Source organism: Rattus rattus, chromosome 12 (genome assembly GCF_011064425.1).
Source record: "Rattus rattus isolate New Zealand chromosome 12, Rrattus_CSIRO_v1, whole genome shotgun sequence".
NCBI classification, from domain to species: Eukaryota; Metazoa; Chordata; class Mammalia; order Rodentia; family Muridae; genus Rattus; species Rattus rattus.
In genome coordinates, this window is record NC_046165.1 from 45,764,813 (window position 1) to 45,784,116 (window position 19,304).

The window sequence follows — 19,304 nt, forward strand, 5'->3', positions numbered from 1 at the left end:
AACCTGCCGTGGTTTTGTTCAGAGACAGTCTGTAGAGGATGGTGCATAGTAGTAAGGACATAACTGTGTGGTCATGACAGCATGATCGCGTTGACAATAGTGCTGAAGGTTTCAGTTTGCGTGTTTTCTTCTTGAAGTTATATTTACAACTGCTGTAGAGGGAGTTACAGTTCATACTTAATATCTGTCAACAAGGCCCTGATACTTGAAATACCAATGGCTGGCTGGACTTAGACGTACTTTAGGAATGTGGTTGAAAGACCAGTGACATTTTTCTATGGCTGTGTAAGAAAATAAAAATGGTTAACTTCAAACAGTTCTTGTCTAAGTGACCCTGCTCACTTAGACATTGTTAACAGTGTCCCTCAATTTCATATGCTTGACAATTAATTCCCTTAACCTTCTAGTTTGTTCAGTTCAGTAAATAATGGGTTTGGTTTTGTTAAGACCTTTGAAGAATGTAGAGAGATAAGTAAGGCCTGGCCTTGGAGAGTAAGTGAACTCTTGACTGAAAGGTTTTCTGCTGTTGTATCTTAGCCACTGTTACAGACACTTGAGGACTGGTAGGTGAATGTTGCTAGTAGTTAATGCAAGGCTTAAATGCATCCACTTAATTGTAGTACAAGGCACCATAGTTTCAAGTGCTAAAGCTAGCTTTGCTCTGCCAGGCACATGAGAGGACTTCGAGAGAGTTGTTTTTCACAGCTGGCGTCTGGAGGACCTCACCTTACAGCAAAGACTGATCTGGCCCTTAGTGCTGGATATGAACAGCCAAAAACTATCAGAAAGCCAGTGTCTTAGTCATTGTAGAAATGGAAATGCTCTTTCTCCTTAATGTAATTGGCTATTGTTTAGGAAGGCAGTTAGGAGAGTTGTGGTATTTTTAGATTTAGTAAGTCAAGCAGCACTCTGTGCCTGAGGAAGGAACCAGCATGTGAGTCCTGCCTTGCCATGCTGTTGTCATGGCTGAGGCAAGCCTAAGCCTTGCCTCTGCAGGAGAGGACAGCATCACCCTGTCCTCCCACTGCTCACTGTTAGTGCTAATTCTGTTTCCTTTCTCTGCTGGCCACTGTAGGGCTTAGAGCTTTAGCTCAGCACGGCCTGTTTTCGCACAGTATCATTTTATACGTGATGTAGCATCTAATGACTGACTTCTCACAGCTCACCCACCACATCCTTTGTTCTCTCTGTCGTGCCGCTCACTTCAGTGTCTAATCAGTTGATATCTTTAACGCTATTTTTTAAAAGTGACTACAAACTGAGGAAATACTCTTACATTACTGTTTTTACCGTTTCATCTTTCATTATTACTTTGGAAGGTTTAGGTCCATCTGGTATTGTTTTCCTTTGCCTGAAGAGTTTCTTTTCATAGTTAATTTTTTGTGATCAGCTGGTGATGAATCCTCACAGCCCTGATTAGTAAGAAGAAATTTATTTTGTCTTACTCTTTGAAAGGTATTTTTTATCCTGTGTGGCTGTTAACACTTTCCTCTCTTTCTGTTGTTAGAACTGATGATCATTGTCCTGCTCCAGGCTGCCTAGTGTCAGGCCTGCTGTCCGCCTCACTCTCCTTCCTCATCACTGGGAAGATGTCCTTTTGTTTCTAACAATTTGGTTGTGACTCACATAGGTGGTTTTTAAAAAATGTTTTTTAATATTTATTGGATTTTCTTAGATCTGTCATTGTTTTCATCAAATTTGGTACACTCTAGGCCAATTCTAGACTGCTTTGCCTTCTTTTTTTTTTTTTTTGGTTCTGTCCCCCAACTGACCTTTTCCATGTACCTACTTTTTAAAACAAACAAACAAACAAAAAAACCCCAAAAAATCAAAAACGATGCTTAATAGGTCCTAATGCTGTGGGATTGCCTGTTTTTAAATTCCTGTGTTTTGCTGTGATATTTTTTTGTTTTATATTTTCTATTATATTATCTACAGTTTCACTTCAGTATTAAATCTGCTGTTAATGCATCAAGCATGTTAGAAATATTTCTTTTATTTCTTTTTTTTTCTTTTTTTCGGAGCTGGGGACCGATGCTAGGCAAGCGCTCTACCACTGAGCTAAATCCCCAACCCCACTTCTTTTATTTTTAGCGTTTTTATTCATATAGGAATTACACAGTGTCATGACAGTTTGGTACATGAATATAATGTATTAATCATTCACCCCATTAACTTATGTCCTCCCACGCCTGGTGACTCCCTTTCTCTTTCTAACTAGTCTCTTTCTACTTTGGTGACTTTTTGGTGACCCGGTGAGTTTCAGTAGGCTTTCTTACATAATATAGGTGAGGGATTATTTACAGGAGCGTAGTGCGGAGGACCTCACCAGTGGCTACAACACTAAAGGAAATCTCTCACTCTCCCTATCAACCATTTACTGCCTATGGATTGTTGGTGAGGAGGGAAGTCTCGTGGAGCTCTACTCCGTAGCTACTTTTAACTGTCTATCAATCCTCAGGGAGGGGTTGAGCCTTGTGAGTCCCTCCTTTGAAACAAATGTTGATGGGCCGAGTCTTAAGTAGGTCTTGTCGAGGTGAGTACAGCTTCTTTGAGTGCATGCCCCTCATGTAGGGACACCATTCCATCCATCTCCTCTCTGTGTTCTGTGAATTAGAGGGATGGGACAGGTCTCCTGAGCATTCAGTAGTCAGTGAATCTCATCATTGACTGGTTGCTTGTCTGCATTACCACTGTCCGTCTTTGATCTGTGGAGCTACACAGAGTAATTAGAAGATAATTTGGTGGGCACATTATTCTGTAAAACTGTAGCTAGGGCCTGTGACCCCCCCCCCAGCTATGAGGGACTTTGGTTTGCCGTACCAGATGTGAACTCCCTCTTGTTCCAGTGAGAAAGCCATTGGCTATTCTCATAATTTGCCCTTATTGCATCAGTGGGCAGATCTTGCCTGACAGGTTAGTAATGTGGTACAGATGAGTAAGCCTGTTTATGAAAATCCACCCCCAACAACCTACATAGCACTTTCCAGCAGGGAGGAAGCTTCTATCTCAGTTCCGTGTGGTATCTTCAGTAATATGGTCTACCAGCAACCACCAACAGTGGCAGTTCCTGTATTGTTTTGGGGGCTGTAGAACCTCCCGGACTAACAACTCATACGGCACCTTGGCATTGAATTGTTCACTTAATAACCTGTGCAGGCTTCCTCTTCATACTTAGTTTTATCAACCACATGTCAGGCATTTCCTACAATCTTTGGTTTTGATTGACCCTCACCTCATCCTCTCTCCCATCTCCCAACCCACTCCTCTTGACTTAATCTGTTCATTTGCAGGGTTCCCCTCTTTCCTTGTCAGAAGTTCTGTTATAGTCTGATGTCTTGTGTTTCTTCCTTTATCATGATCATGTTTTCTTCCCTCTTGAATGTATAGGGCACAGTATATTAGTCAATTCTGTAAAGGAACAGAATTCATTGAGTGTGTTTTTATGTATTAAAAAGTGTGGATGCTTCAGTCCTTAAAGGGGGGGGGAATATTCATAGGAGGGGATATGGAAACAAAGTTTGGAGCAGAGACTGAAGGAATGGCCATTCAGAGCCTGCCCCACCTGGGGATCCAGCCCATATATGTACAATAGCCACCAAACCTAAGACAATATTGATGAAGCCAAGAAGTGCATGCTGACAGGAGCCTGATATAGCTGTCTCCTGAGAGGCTCAGCCAGAGCATGACAAATACAGAGGCGAATGCTAGCAGCAAACCATTGAACTAAGAATGGGTTCCCATTGGAGGAGTTAGAAAAAAGACTGAAGGAGCTGAAGGGGTTTGCAGCCCCATAAGAACAATATCAACCAACCAGAGCTCCTAGAGACTAAATCATCATCCAAAGAGTACACATGGACAGACCCATGGCTCCCGCTGCATATGTAGCAGAAGATGGCTTTGGTGGGCACCAATGGGGGGAAAATCCCTTGGTCCTGCTAAGGCTGGACTGTCCCCCCCACCCCCCCAGTGTAAGGGAATGTCAGGGCAGGGAGGCGGGAAGGGGTTGATGGTTGGAGAGAGGGGAACACCCTCATAGAAGAAGGGGGAGGGGAGATGGGATGGGGGCTTATGTCTAGGAAACTGGAAAAGGGAATAACATTTATGTAAGTAAAATAATATCCAATAAAAAGGGGACGGATTTATTAGTGTGGCTCATAGGATGTGGGCTGGCTGGTCTAAAAGTGGCTACTCCTAAATTAAAAACCAAAAGTACATTAGTTTTTCAGTCCTTGATGTTCAGTGTCTTGGTTGGTCCTCAGTTTGTGCTGGAATCCTGCAGAAGCAGCCTCTGACACCAGTGAAGCAGTGCCCCAGCAACAGGGTAGATGAACTTGCCAGCAAGAGTGAGCGAGCAGGTGCAGAGCAAAAGCTTCCTTATGTAGGCTGCCACCAAAAGGGGTAGCCCAGATTTAGGGTGGGTCTTCTGCCTCACATGACTTGAGAAATCTCACCTCAAGTGATCTAAACAAGGAAATCCTTCATAGGTGTATCCAGCTACCTGGGTTTCCATGGATTCCAGATGAAGTTAAGTTGACAACCAGGATCAGCATCATACGCCATAACATTGATTTCATGCTCATGCGCACAGATGCTGCGTGCTCGCTCAAGGCCCTCTCTCGGCTCTCTCTCTCTCTCTCTCTCTCTCTCTCTCTCTCTCTCTCTCTCTCTCTCTCACATTGTTTCCAGTGTATCACTTCTAGGTGTGCAGTTGTTGCCCTTTTCTCACTCCCTGTTAGGGTCAGGTTTCCCTCCTTTACATATTGTCTGCCCACCATTGAGTTTTTCCAGTATTGCTTCCTTGATGTGCACTTTTCCAGAGAGCTGGCTGTAGCTGGACTGCACAGTTAGATTATTTGTACTCTGAGGGTTGTTTCAAGGCCCACGTTGAAGTTTTGTTAGTGGTGATGTTTTGATTTCCCAATGTGGGTGGCTTCTGGGGAGGCTGCATGTTGTCTGATGGGCTACAGGAGTTTTGCTTTTCCCTACTCTCTTGGTGAGAATATGAAGTATTCCAAACCCTGTTTGGTCTTAACTACTGCTTGGTATACTGCTCTTGAATCACTCCTCAACCTCAGATGCTAATTTGTATTTCGCTAACAATTATAGGAAAACCTTCCTTTAGACCTCTGGAGCACTTGCTACTGTTGCATTTTTCCTTTAACACTCTGTTCTCTAACATGGGCCAGCATTGTCTCTAGAACTCACTGTGACTGCCAGACTCCCCGGCTTTGCTGTCCTGTGTTGTGACCTGGAAGTAGCTGGCAGGCAGTGTTTCCTTTCTGAGGAATCAGTTACACCCTACATTGCTGTTGTCTGATGTTTGAAAACCAGTGTTTCATATATATGCTGTACTGTTTTGTTGTAGTTCAATGCAAAGTTAAATTTAACACTTGACCATTTGGTATGTGTTGAAATATATTTAGAACACTTGTTACATATCTCAGACACAGTAGGACCTGTTAATCAACTAAAGAAGACATTATATGTAGGCATATCTATTGAACATATAAGTATATACTCAGCTCTTTAATTTAAAGATTACTGGGTTTTTAGAGTCTTGCCTAGACCAGCCTTGACCTCTCAGTCCTGCTTCAGTCCTGAACCTAAGGGTCCAGTGTGTGCAATCGTAGGATTGCTTTTTATTTAGCGGGCACTTGAACCCTGCCATTTTCAAATCCAAGCGTAATCTCCCTGAGTCACAGAGGAGATGTGTACAGACAGTGCCCCGAAGAGTAAAGACAACCCCTTGGAGAGAAAGCATAGAGGACATGACCAGTGTTGGGGAAGGGGCAGGGGAAGGTGAGGGAGGGTCAACTTTCCTCAGAGAGAGATACAGGAAAAGAGTAGATTTTAAAGCATGACAGATCAGGAATTGGTACTTTATTAGCTATGATCATCAGTAATGACTGAGGGAAAATCATGGTTGATTATACAGTTGGTTTGCTGGTATATAATGAAATAGAATGGAGTGTTTAGAGAAGCTTTATTCAGGTTTTAAGCATACCTTTAAATTCACATTTGTTTATTTATTTAGGAGACAGGGTTTTTCTGTGTAGTTCTGACTGTCCTAGAACTCCCTCTAGGGACCACCTGCCTCCCCACCTTCCAGTGCTGGGATTAAAGGTTGTGCTACCGCACCCAGCTTAAGCATAGTTATTTTTATAATAACTGTACTTGGCTTAGTCTGTTTTGTGTTGCTCTAATAAAATACTTGAGTTGTTTTCTAGAGAGAATACATTTATTTAGCTCACAAATTTAGAGACCGAAAGTTCCATATTCTACCTTTTCAGCCCCTAGTGAGGGGACGGAAGAGATGGAGTGGTGGGACGGGAAGCCAGAGAACTGGAAGGAGCTGCGTTATAACAGCTCTTGGAGTGCTTGCTCTAGTCCAGTGGGAACCAGAACTGCCAAGGAGCAACACTAATTCATTTGTCATGGCTGTGCCTCCAGGGCCTAGAGGTCCCCAGAGCCCCAACTCTTTAATATTCCACTCTCTCTACCATACTGATGACCAACTCTCTAGAATGGAGCCTCTGGGGAACAGCCCACACCCAAACCACAGCAGATACTGAACTTTAATGTCTAGTAGAACATTTAGAGAAAAGGAATTGAAGCTAAAGCATAGGACTGAATGGAAACTCTAAATTAGGAACTTAATCGTGTAGTTCAAATCACAGGTTAAAAAGTATCTTTGGAAAACTAAATAGGAAGAAAACCAATGGAGACAAGGATTAAAAAAGCAAGTATTAAGGCCTCACAGAGACTTGAAGTGCTAGGATGGAGGTACTCATGAGGGGTCCACTTGCTTAGAGGAAGGGGGATGGGGGAATGAGGAGGGGGTGACTAGGAAGGGGGACAATGAGCAGGGTGTAAAGTGAATAAGTGAAAGAAAGAAAGAATGAAAAGAAAGGAAGAGAGAAAGAGAAAGAATACAATTGATAAAAATGGATCTCGTAAGTATGTGTCTTTAGAAACAACCTGATTTTCAAGTTGTTGTTTGAGAGCTAGTGCAGAGAGTCATGGGGTACAGTTACTGTTAGGAAGGAGTTTTACACCTGAGTCCTGATTATAAAAAAGGTCAAGTTACAGATGCTATTGACTTGAATGGTTCTTAAGATAGAGATGAGCTAGGAAGGCTTAGGAAGTTGTATTTGTTTTGCATTTTAAATCATTAAGGAATTTATGTGCTTCTAGAAAATTACGAGATAATTTTGTCCCCGTAAAACCACTATCTGGCCAGAGGCCCACCCGTTGTCACACCACATAGGGTGGGTGGGCAGAAAATATCCAGAGTCCTATAGGCCACTAAGCCATGAGGCAGGGGCAGGCAGAAGACACCAAGAGACTCACCAGCTGCATGGCTTGTCCTCAGCGGGAGCCACTGTGGTGTGTTGGACTGATGGGAAGGAAAGAAAGGTGGAACTGGAGACTCAGGTAGAGAGGACTAACCTGATGTGAGGAGCTTGCCCTGCCTCCTGAGGCCATGGGGAAGTCCCAACCCCTGGTGCCGCTGCTGAGGTCCTTATCTGGGTCCATGGCTATGAAGCAGTAGGGATCTGTGTCAATGTACAGGACTCACTGACACCAAAGGCCATGTGCATGATCCTAGTCTGGGCTGCTTCTTGGACATTGTTGATATTCAAGGGCTGTGCAGAGCTGGCCCTACCTCTCACTGGCTGCAGCACTCTGGAGAGCTGGCCATGTCCCTCACCAGCTACAGTGCTCGGGAGAGTGGCCCTGGGCACCTTGCTTAGGCAGCACAGCAGAGCTGACTCTGCTGTTGGTGGCACGGGTGAGCTGAAGAACAGCTCCTGCCCTCATTGCCTGCAGCACTTTGCACCTGTCCTGAACAGCACAGTAGAAGCTGGCCCAGCCCTTTGTTGTCTGTGCCATTGGGTGAGCTAGCCTGGGCAGTTCTGGAGAGCTTGGCCTGGTAGTGTGTATATGGGAGAAAGCAGGTGGGCTGACCAACTCAGCTGCCACCCAGGCCCAGATCCAGGGCCTTATGTTGGCTCACCCCAACATCTACCTCATCTAGGAACTGCTGGATGGAGTGAAGGGGCTGCACCTACAAACCCAAAGTGACAGAACCTCCATGGCACAGGACAACAGGATATCTGAGACAAGTCCTGGTGATGATCCAGTATTGATAGTATAGCAGAAGCCAGAAGCCTCAAACCAGACCAGTGACTCATTGCAGTGAATATTTGCAAGTAAAGATGTGTGTACAAAAGGGACCTACCATGACACACTATAGCTTCCACATCGAGATTTTTCTTTGTTTTTGAAGATTTATTTATTTTTATGTGTATGAGTGCTCTATCTGCACGTACACCTGTGTGCCACAAGAGGGCATCAGGCCCCATTATAGATGGTTATGAGCCATCTATATAGTAGCTGCGGAATTGAACTTAGGGTTATGGTAAGAGCAGTCAGTGCTCTTAACCGCTGAGCCATCTTTCCAGCCCCATCTTTTATTTTCTTTTGAGGGGGAGGTTGTGAGGGCTGAGAGTAGATATGAAGGGACAGGGAGATGACTGAGATTGGGGTGCATGATGTTAAATTCACAAAGAAGAAGTTTTTAAAAACCCACTGCCTGTATCTATTTATAGGGTATATTTATAGTATCTGTATGTATATGTATGTGCATATGTACTATATATATATATGTATGTACATAGTTACAGTTTTTTTTTCTTTTTTTCGGAGTTGGGGACCGAACCCAGGGCCTTGCGCTTGCTAGGCAAGCGCTCTACCACTGAGCTAAATCCCCAACCCAATAGTTACAGATTTTATACTGAATGGGATAATGCCCGTGTGTTGGAACTGGCATTATTTTATTTGATAATTTATCATCTTCCCATAAATCAGATAGATGACATTTTGTAACATAAAAAAAATCCTCTATCAGTGTCTAGCACTGTATTCAAGATGCTTCCTAGGCTTGTGTAAACGTTCACATATGACGGTATCTGTCTGCTAGTCTGAAGTCATTTGTAGCATTTTGCAAATCTGCTTCTTCACTCAAGTGTGCATTGTTCATTTCCCACAGCTGGGCAATATATAATATGTGAATTTATTTAAATCAGTGAAATACTAGATTACTTTTAGGTTTTGTTTCTGGTTCAGTGACTAGTCTTGCACTGTATTTGCGTGCTATATTCTGCACTGTAGTTTGCAAAAGCATGTGTGCAGGGAGGTTTCGAGATATGAAGTTCCAGGATCGGAGGTGTGCATATTTGTTCAGTGCTCTACAGATCTGTTCTTTGTTCTTTATAGTTGTTTCTCTGATTGTTTTCATGTCTCTTCATAAATTTTGTGATTTTTTTATTCTAGATATGTATGTACAGTTTGTATTAAACCCGATTTTCCTGATGAATATTGCATTTGTGCTATTCCTCGGAAGGTTTACTTTAATGGTGGTGGTCTTATTTTCTGTTTCTTGCCTGAGCTCTAGCCATTCCACTTCTTGCTGTTCCTTTCTGCTTGGCTTGTCTCTTACAACTCTCTTTTCAATTGTTTCCTTTTTATTATAACTGATTTCTTGCTTAGAATTCCTCTTTATTCATTCAGAATAGGGCATAAGCAGGCGTTAAGTGTGAAGCTTGCTATGAGAGTACTGTAAGGGGAGATGTATGTTTGCTCCTGTGCAATTGTAACCCAGCGTCTTCCTGGTTCTGCAGCATGAGGGAGTCGCCCCTCACTATTCCACTTTGTCCTTCACCTGCTTTTGGATTTGCAAAGTTTTTTTCTCCTTCTTAGAAGCATGCCATGTTATTCCACAGAGTTCTCTTACTTTGCACAGAGATTCTTTTAGTAGGTGTTTGGCTTAAGTGAAATACAGACTGACATGGCCATGTTCCTCACCATGATGATAATGGACTAAATACCTGAGACTCTAAGCCAGCCCTCAGACAAATGCTTCCCTTTATAAGAGTTGCCTTGGTCATAGTCTCTTCACAGCAACAGACCAATGACTAAGATGATGGGTGATATGCATTCACACCTCTGTAATAAAAGATGAAATAGAATATAAAATTAGAACTGTACTAAAATTTAGCCTTTTTAAGATCTGTGGAGAGGACTAGAATGAAGTTGTGCTGAAGACACTTCCTTGGAAACCTCAGTCAGGCATGCCTTGAGGAGATGAGTGTGGTTAACCGATGATTGAAGCGTATGTGAGCTTTCCTTAATACGTACTGCTGTCATGTTGTGTTTTGTTTTGTTGTTATTTAGAATCCAGTTCTCTACTTCAGCCTTTACTGTAATTAAATATTTTCCTCCAAGGCCTGGGTCCAGCAGGACCGCTGTCTTCTCACTGTCCTCAGTGTGCGGCACAAGCTGCCCTCAGTGGTCGGACAGCTTTCTACATTGAGATAGAACAGTTGGCGGCTAAGTAGTGTTCCAGTCTGTTGCCATCCCCAAGTTTGTATGACAGCATCATTTAAAAGTCAGTATTAATTTGAGAGTTCTGTGTGTAAGGTGTATAATTCTACAGATTGTTTTCTGAGTTCTAGTCATTGGTATACTCTTAAACTTCCAGATAGGGAGTCTTTTGTTCATCTGTCATAGTATATGTACAAATTTCACATTCTCATTATATAGACTTAAAGCCCTCTGTTGAAGGGGTAATAATACCTGCCCCATTTAGTGTTGCCTAGGGATAGATGAGTGTCTCTGGCTATGAGAATGGATTCCTTTTGTGACAGTGTCCAAGTTTATAAACATTTTCCCGATGATCTTTGTTAAGGTTTTGCAGCTAAGAGGGGCAGTGCAATAGAATGTAATAGCAAACTATAATTGCAACTCTAAAAATATTTCGTAATACTTTTGAATCTCATTAAGGTGCCCATATTCACCTCTTTTTCACCCCCTGCCCCCACATACCTATCCATGGTGCTAAATAAATAAGGTTTTAGTATTTGTGTTCAGATTTTTCTTTAAATGCCTACATTTGAAGAAATTATGTAGCAGAAAATGCTTGCTTGAGTCACAAAGCTGAGTAAATAAGTTGTTTTCCTTTACTATGTCTCCTGTAGGTGTGTTGTGGATTGACTCCGACAGTATCGCACACTGCAGTAACACAGTTATGGCGGCTTTCCAGCCTTTCAGAAACAGTCACACCAAGACGAAAGCATCTGTCCGAAAAGTAAGTCCCTTGTGCTAGATTCCTTTCAGTGCAATTCTAAAAAAAAGGGTTTTTTTTTTAAAAGAATTTTCAAATGAATCTTAGTATTTATATACATTATAACATTAAATACTATGAAGATAAATGTGTATGAGAGTAGTGATGTCAAGTCACGATTGTAATGATTTTAGTTTAAATCATTTAGAGACTTTTTAAAAAAAAGATGGAAAAGATGTGTGAAGAAGAAATGGGGAGAGGCGCTGTACTGTGAAGATTTTAGTCTCCTTAGTGACGTCTGTGTTCTTCTGAAGTCGCCCAGTTAGTCTTTGAGTACTTCTCTGCATTCTGGTACGGTTCGTTGGTACAGCCTCTTTTGATGTTCTCTCTGTGTAGGATCTGGAACCAGACATTTTTCTGAGGAGCTCTGGTTCTGTTAATTGCTGGTTGGTATTTAGAAGTCACAATCTGAGTATGGGATCTGCTCAGTGCTACCTGAGAGTTACTGTTTCTAAGACCCTGCATTAGAAAAGTGTTTGTGTGTGTGTGTGTGTGTGTGTGTGTGTGTGTGTGTGTGTGTGTGTGAGTTTATTTTTAAAGAAATATGGACACATCTTGATAGGTGAGTTTGAAATTTAACATTACATCCCCTTTTCTTGAATTCCTTGATGTTATCTCTTAGATTACAGATTTGAGTTAGATGAACTTTTTATAGTTAGCTGTTTGTTGACTTCCTGTAAAATGTGAGGAGATGATGTGAATGGAATATAGTTTTCATGATATAGTGGGTGGAAAAGGTATAAATATGAATATTATAATCACAATATGTTTAATACAGATCAAGTGACCTTAATCTGCAAATAATAAAGGAGAAAATTAGACTAAAGGGTGGGGAAGTTATCTTCAGCCTTGGTGTGGATGGGTTTCTGTAGGGCAGGATTGGGTGTAAGGCATTCCCACAGGCAAGAATAGCAGGTCACATATCAGAAGAGGAATGAATATTGGAGTTAGTGGGAAGTGAGTATTGCCTTTCTGTCTGACTATAATAGTCATTGTCTCCTCCCTGCACTTGGCATTTTTGACAGCTTCCTTCCCTAGACACAGAGTCCTCGTACCTAATTTTTGTCATATAGCTGCTTTAAGACCACTGGGAAATCTTATTTTTAGTTCTGTTTTCTTTGTCTCTTAAGGGAAGAATACTTGACGCTAATATGCCCTTTCTAGCTACACCATTTCACTCAGTATAGGAATTGTTTCTGTTCTGCTAGTGACTCAGAGGTAATATATGCAGTTTGCTAATTTTAGTGTAAGGCAGTGGTTTTCACCTGCTCCCTCTTGACCCCCCTTTGGGGTTCCATCTGAGTTATCCTACATACCAGATATTTACATTATGATTTCATACAGTAGCAAAATGACAGTTATGGAGTAGCAGTGAAATAATGCTATGGTTAAGGGTTACTACAGCATGAGCAGCTGTATTAAAGGGTTGCAGCATTAGAAGGCTTGCGAGCCAGCGGGGTAAGAGGGTGAGTGTAAGTGGAGCATAGGTCTGCATGGCCTTCCAGTAACTTGGCTTTTCCTCTCAACTGAATTGAGCTTAACAAATAATATAAAAAAAAAAATTAATTGGAGAATGAACTGTAAAGCTCAAATATCTGCAAGTTTTCTTACTTGTCTTAGACTTAAATCGTTTTGTTTATTCCACAGAGTTTCAGTGAAGATGTGTTCCAGTCCGTAAAGTCTTTATTACAGAGTGAGAAGGAGCTGTGCAGTGTATCAGGAGGAGAGTGTTTAAACCAGGATGAGCATGCCCAGTTAACTGAGGTTTGCCATTCAACTTTCTGAACCCCTTTGCAATTGCACACAATATGGTTTCATGCTGTTTGTATAACTGCAGGGTCTGTTTTTAAAAGCTGTACATAATACTAATAATTGGGAAGCAGTTAGGTTATTTTGAGGGTATGACCTTGTAGGTTGACAGCGCCCCAAGCAGGCCTCATAATGGAGAGGGAGAGTATTTGGGCAACACAAATTAGACCTGATTTTTTTTTTTTTTAATGATAATACCACATTAGATGGGTATGGGGTTGGAAGTCAATCTGGGATTAATTGAGGCAAGCAAAAATGCTCAAAATACATTGTGTGAAATTCTTAAATAACTAATAAAATGTTATTTAAAACGAAGTACCTGTTTTAATTAGTAGCTGACATTGATTAACTGTTCTTATTAGCTGTTGGTAAGTGCATAGGCACTACTGGCCTTTCACTGGGCAGGTAGGGTTTATCCAGTGGCCGCTGCTTTAATACAGTTTCTTTTCTCTTGAAAGGAAAAAATACACTTATTTCATGTAGACACTTTTTAAATCTTTTTCTTGACTGTCTCGGTGCTTTGATTTAAAGTATAAAGTGGTAAGTTTATCTTCGGAATTAAGATACTCGCACTTGGAAATGTGTGTGTGTGGGGGGTGAGTTTTACATACCTTGCTTACCTATTTCTCTGCAATAGCAATTGTTTTTAATCCTTGTTTGAATTTGTTGTTGCTAAAAAGTGATTTTTTAAAAAGCATCCGTATTCCATCATCACATTCATATTACAAATTGGGATATAATATTGAGGCTGAGAGGATAGCTTAAGAGTAGATCACTTGCGTAGCATGTGCAAAGCCTCACGTTTAGTATTAGGTCTTCACAGGCTGCTGTTCCTTGAGGAATTCTTTACGGGAAAAGCTTCCTTCTCTAGGAAGAGGAGCACGCCTGTTAAATGAGTCGCATCCTGCCACCCGGATCTCCTCACTGGATTTCTGCGCACCTCCCTTCACTTCTCTCTCTGTAGGGCAGAGCACTCTTACTCTGCCTCCTGCCTGCCCTCAGTGTTGTAGCCTGTATCCCTGGTTGTCCCCAAGCTGTTCTTCCAGCCTGTTCCATATCACCAGAAGGAGCAGGCTCCCTTGGTACCTCCAGGGCCCGTGGTTATCGTAGTCTTCCTTTTGTGTTCAGCAAGGAAACTTGAAAGGATAGGAGAGATTTCTGTTCCATTTTAGGGTATGCATATCTCAAATATCTAAGGTTTTTTTCTTCCCAGTGTACTGGTTCATTTTAAATATGTGAGTGTATGAAGTGTTGCTGTGTACACACATATACATACATACACATACACACATATACCTGAAAAAATCCTTTCCCTAGAAAGAGAAGCATGCCTCTCATATATACATATATGTATATGTATACATAATTTCAAATCTGTTCCCCTATACCTTAAACCCCCACCTTCCCTTTTACATCCCTTCTCTTCTGTTAGCCTCCATTTCTCTAGTCCATTTTACTGTTGCCTCTGTTTTAGGGAGGGATGCTATATTGCTTGGAAATGTTATGAGGAGACAGGCTTCTACTGGATAACAGTTTACTAGATGCCTAAAGGGTACTTAACACTCCACTGGACTGGTGGCCATAATTAATAAAGTGCCAGGGTAGTTTTAGATTCTGACTAGCTTTGTAGTCATCAGGAAGGAATCAAAGTGTGTTCAATGTAGTCTTAGATTTTAACCATCAGTTTCTCTCCAGTACTTTAATTACTGTTATTTAAACGTTATGTAGGTTTAGACACAGCACTTACTTGGTAGATCATTTTCTTTTCCCCCCCAAAATCAAAGAGGCTAGCATGATACATAAATATAAATCTAAAAAATAACTTCAGTACATATTCATTGTAGGAAAATGAGAGTACTGAACATTTTAAAAAGAAAGTGCATATTGTTTCTCTAGTGAATTAGTAAAAAGAGCACAGAGGACAGAAGTAGAGGAAAATAAGGTCATGGGAAACTTTCCAGTCAGACACTGCTAAATATTGCACTTTCAGTACTATTTTTCATGCCTATGTTTTAAGAAGGAAGAAATTATATGCATAACACATTTTTAAAAACTTATTCTTGTTATTTAATATATTTCCTCATGCCCTTAAGAGATACCATAGACACTTGGTTTTTATAATCTTGTGTAGGAAATAGTACATCAATAAGAGTGTTGAAGGGATATTGATAGAATCATATCTAGTGAGGAGGGAACCTGGGGAATCTACACAGGGAAGGTCTCTAAGAAGGCTGCTGGAACTCATAGGAACTTGTAGAATGAAGAGGGGCCAGGCCTAGAATGGTCCGAGGAAAACATTCATATCAAGGGGACACCACTGCAAGGACCTTAAGGAGTCACGTACAGGGCATGTGCTAGATGTAGAAAGGAGTCTCATGGGTTTGAATGAAATGAGGGCAGGCTGAAGTTCCATTAACAACTCTGGGAAGCATGGACAAGAGGCATGGTGGTGGACAAGTCCAGTGATGGTGAAAGTAAGAGCACATGGCAGTGACGATGAGGATCAGGAGGGAGAGGGAAAGGTGGATGGTGAAGCTACAATCTTGGTCATTGGGAACACTGCCTGCCCCATGTTTAGTACCATAGTACCATGCTTATACTGTGCCTTGTCAACATCCTGACCCAGGACTTAAAAACAGTAAACTAATGGAGGGTTGTTTTTTTTTTTTTTTTTTTTTTAAATTCAGATCACATTTCTGGGCTTTAATGAAGAAACAGATGCTGCTCATATGAAGGTAGGGTCAATTTATTGAATTGGCAAAGACAGTGGGAGACTACTTAAATTTTGGAGACTGAAAATTTTACTTTAGAGCTCAAATTTTATAGTAAGCCAGGCATAATGGTGCATGCCTTTAGTTCCAGCACTCAGGAGGCAAAGGCAGGCTGAACTTTTGTTCAGGACCAGTGGCTGGTCTGTACAGTGTGTTCCAGGCCAACCAGGGCTACGTAGTCTCTTTCCCTATCCCGAACCCCCAGAAACAAAGATAACATTTGAGTGTGATCTTTACATCTTCAATTTCAGCATTTTTACTAAGGATTCCTTTTTTGTTATTTATGAGACAAGGTCTTGTCAGATATCTTTGCTGTGGCCTTAAACTTGTAGAAAGCCTGCTGCCTCCACCTCCCAAGTGCAGGGATAACAACTGTGTGCTACCGTGACTAGCTTTCGTTGATAACTCTTGCTAAGGAAAGAAGATTTAAATTTCACTATTAAAATCATTTTTCTGAATCTTTAAACCACAGGCCATTTTCTTGATTCTGTTTATTATATTGCATGTAACATTGTATATTTTGACAGTTTTCATAATTTGATTTAGTAGTAAAGTTCTGTATTTTTAGTGAAGTAGAATTAAATATAAAAGGTCAGATTTGTAAAAGGTGTCAATGTTTGCACCTTTATAAGTTTGTGCACATTTCATGTAGGCGTTTATAGGGGACTGGTAGTTGAGGTTAGCAGCCATGAAGGGATGGCTGACATTACACAAATCACTGCAGAGTTCCCTGTGCTGCTGCTAGACAGCTGGCAGTTTGTGTTAATCCTCCCTGGTGAGGTCATCTGCAGCTTCTGTCTCGATTTTCATAGCAGAAGGAAGAACTGGTTCAACAGCAACAGGGAGGGCATACTCTCCAGAACAGCATGTAAATATATAACTGGACTTTCAAGGCTGATGCAGGAGTGTCACTGTGAGAGTCCAGCTTCGGCTGCATAGTTCTGAGCCAGCTTCATCTACAGAGTGACACTGTTTCAGAAACAAAACAAACAGCACACCTCTGGTGGCCCTCAGGAGCTGTAGACAGGACCACCTGTATGAAGCCTCTACTCTCTGTGGGGCAAAGACTGGAGAGAACCTTGAGCTGGAAAAAATAATTAAAAAAAGAGGAAAGTTAAGAGAAAAGAAAGGTAGCTCTCCTTTAACCTGCATAAACTCTTTGAAGACTTTCTACAATACCTTCGGGAAAGTGGACTTACAGTTTAAAGAGATAAAACTTTATCCCTGAAGAAGGGTTTTAGTGGCTAAGACTTCTATATGAAAAACTCCAGAATCAGACCAAAGGATGTTAGGGTGACAACTGCTAAAATCATTTAAATGCTGATCTCCTTAGCTGTGGGAAGTGTCCTGTTAAGGTTGATGGGGTAGCTCAGTAGCCACATGCTGGAAAGGCTCTAAAGCATCACTGAGTAACCTTGGCCTTGTGTGAGTTAGAAAATGACTGCAGGCACCCTGTTTAAGTGTGCAGCCCTTACAAAGCAGGCAGCTTATTGACCAGTACACTTCATGGGCTTTGGCTATGGACAGCTTGTGGAAACCTTGACTGTTACTCTGTGGTGTTGATCGTTACTGTTACTGTCATTTAAAATTAGGATCTAGCTGCAGTTTCACTGGAACTTCCAGATCTTCTGAATTCGCTCCATTTCTGCAGTCTAAGTGAAAATGAAATCATTTGTATGAAGGATACCAATAAATCTTCAGATGTAAGCAGTAGTCCTCTAAATCAGGTAACTAGCGGATCATTTCTAATCTGCTTTTTGGGGGCAGATTTTTACTGTATTTGCTTAGTAATAGTAAGTGATTGAAGCTTTCCTTGTTTTAGTCTCAAGGAAATGGTATTGATGAAAGTCTAACTCACAAAGCATTGCCAGCCTTGAAGTATAAAATTATTTTGATCATTGCGTATAAACTAAATTCCTGCCAGCAAAGTTCCGTCAGTGGTGTGCAAGCACATAACTAATTTTTAGTGAACTATTCCTGTTCAGATTTCTTTGTACAACTGGAGGGACTGCTCCTGCTTTGTGGCCGTCTTACACACATTTATATGTGGTGCAAGCTGAACGGACTTCCTGTTAACTTTCTAATCAACAATCTTCCATGTAAAATGTTGCTTTCATAAGACAGCCTTTATTTAGTTCATCACTAAATATTTTTGATAATGTACCAAAGAAAAAGGCTTTGCATTTTAGGAAGTAAGATATCTACAATTGTATGAGTAGGTTTACAGTTGGGAGAACTTACTCCAGCTATGCTGTGTCCTTTGTGAGGTCTAGTGGTTCGAGCTGTGCCTGGTCTTCTGGATCGTGTGGTTCAGTCTTAAACACTTGCTTCGTTTGCTGGATGTAAAGGGCGATGAGCTGTTACATTTGCTTTCTTCTTTGTAAAACCAAATCACTTACCAATGTCTGCATTTAAAATGCAGTGTGTATAGGGAAAACAAATGGCTCGTGTTCTTAATTAGAGCTGTAACCGTTATAAGTTTTAATACTGGAAAAATATAAGTTAAAAGCAGTTCTTTTGTGGTAGAAGGAGGTGACATGTTGGTGTCTATAGGGAAGTGGAATAACAAGTAAACGGGAGTCTGGTTTCTGCCCAGTCATAGAACAGTGGGTGAGACTTAAGGAGTAAAGAGGACGTATTACAAACGCACAGTCATAGACGTGCTAATAGGTTCTTTACCATGTAAGGAGATAGATTGGGGAGAACTCAGATACACAAGAGAAAAAAATACTGGAAATGAAAAATATTAAAGTAAGATTTAAATAAAAATAAGTATATATCTTTAGATAACTTCAGGAAATTAAATACTTAAAATCACTAAACATTATAGAATGAAGGAACCTTTCAGGATCATGCACTTCTTGCCCCCTACCCCTTGAGATTTATTTATTTAAAATTAAAACTGATTTTTACCATCTTTCATCTCTCCCAAGAGTCACCATTCAGGAATGCTTTGTGTCATGAGAGTGTCACCTACATTACCAGGACTCAGAATTGATTTCATCTTTAGTCTCCTAAGTAAATATGCTGCTGGCATAAGACACACCCTGGACACACACTTGCATGAGAAGCTCCACCTTGAGACCACTGATGAAGATGACGATGACACGAACCAGTCTGTGTCTTCCATAGAGGATGACTTTGTCACTGCTTTTGAGCAGTTGGAGGAGGAAGAGAATGCAAAGCTGTGTAACGACGGTGTGTGCGGTTTACTAGACTGTCCTGAAATAGATCGGAGTTGAAGCTTTGGTTTTGAAGTTCTAAGGAGACTTAACAATTGGAATTTATTTTAAAATCTGACCTAGTTTAAACATTTTAATAGTTTTTTTTTTAAATTAAAGGAATTAATTTTCCTGTGACATTTAAGTTCATTGTTATGGTTGCATTGTTCAAGCCTTGATTACCTCACACCTAGAGTCTAGCACTCTGCTGTGTTCAAATGTCAAAGTGGTTAGCTGACAGTCATTAGTAATTTTCCTAACAAATGACAAGGAACTGTGTTTCCCATAGGCATGTATCTGAAGGCATAGGGTAAA

General features: G+C 41.1%; 1 protein-coding gene across 2 annotated transcripts in view; it reads left to right on the top strand.

Annotated features, from left to right (window-relative positions):
• The window catches only part of Akap11 (A-kinase anchoring protein 11), a 43,058-nt gene that overhangs the window by 3,398 nt on the left and 20,356 nt on the right, over nt 1-19,304 (top strand). For both annotated transcript variants that reach the window (XM_032918187.1, XM_032918185.1), the window contains 5 exons: nt 11,043-11,152; nt 12,836-12,952; nt 15,685-15,732; nt 17,361-17,495; nt 18,702-18,966. In XM_032918187.1, coding sequence (XP_032774078.1) covers nt 11,093-11,152; nt 12,836-12,952; nt 15,685-15,732; nt 17,361-17,495; nt 18,702-18,966 — 625 coding nt within the window. In that variant the 5' untranslated portion in view covers nt 11,043-11,092. Of the gene's footprint in view, nt 1-11,042; nt 11,153-12,835; nt 12,953-15,684; nt 15,733-17,360; nt 17,496-18,701; nt 18,967-19,304 lie in introns of those variants that run through there.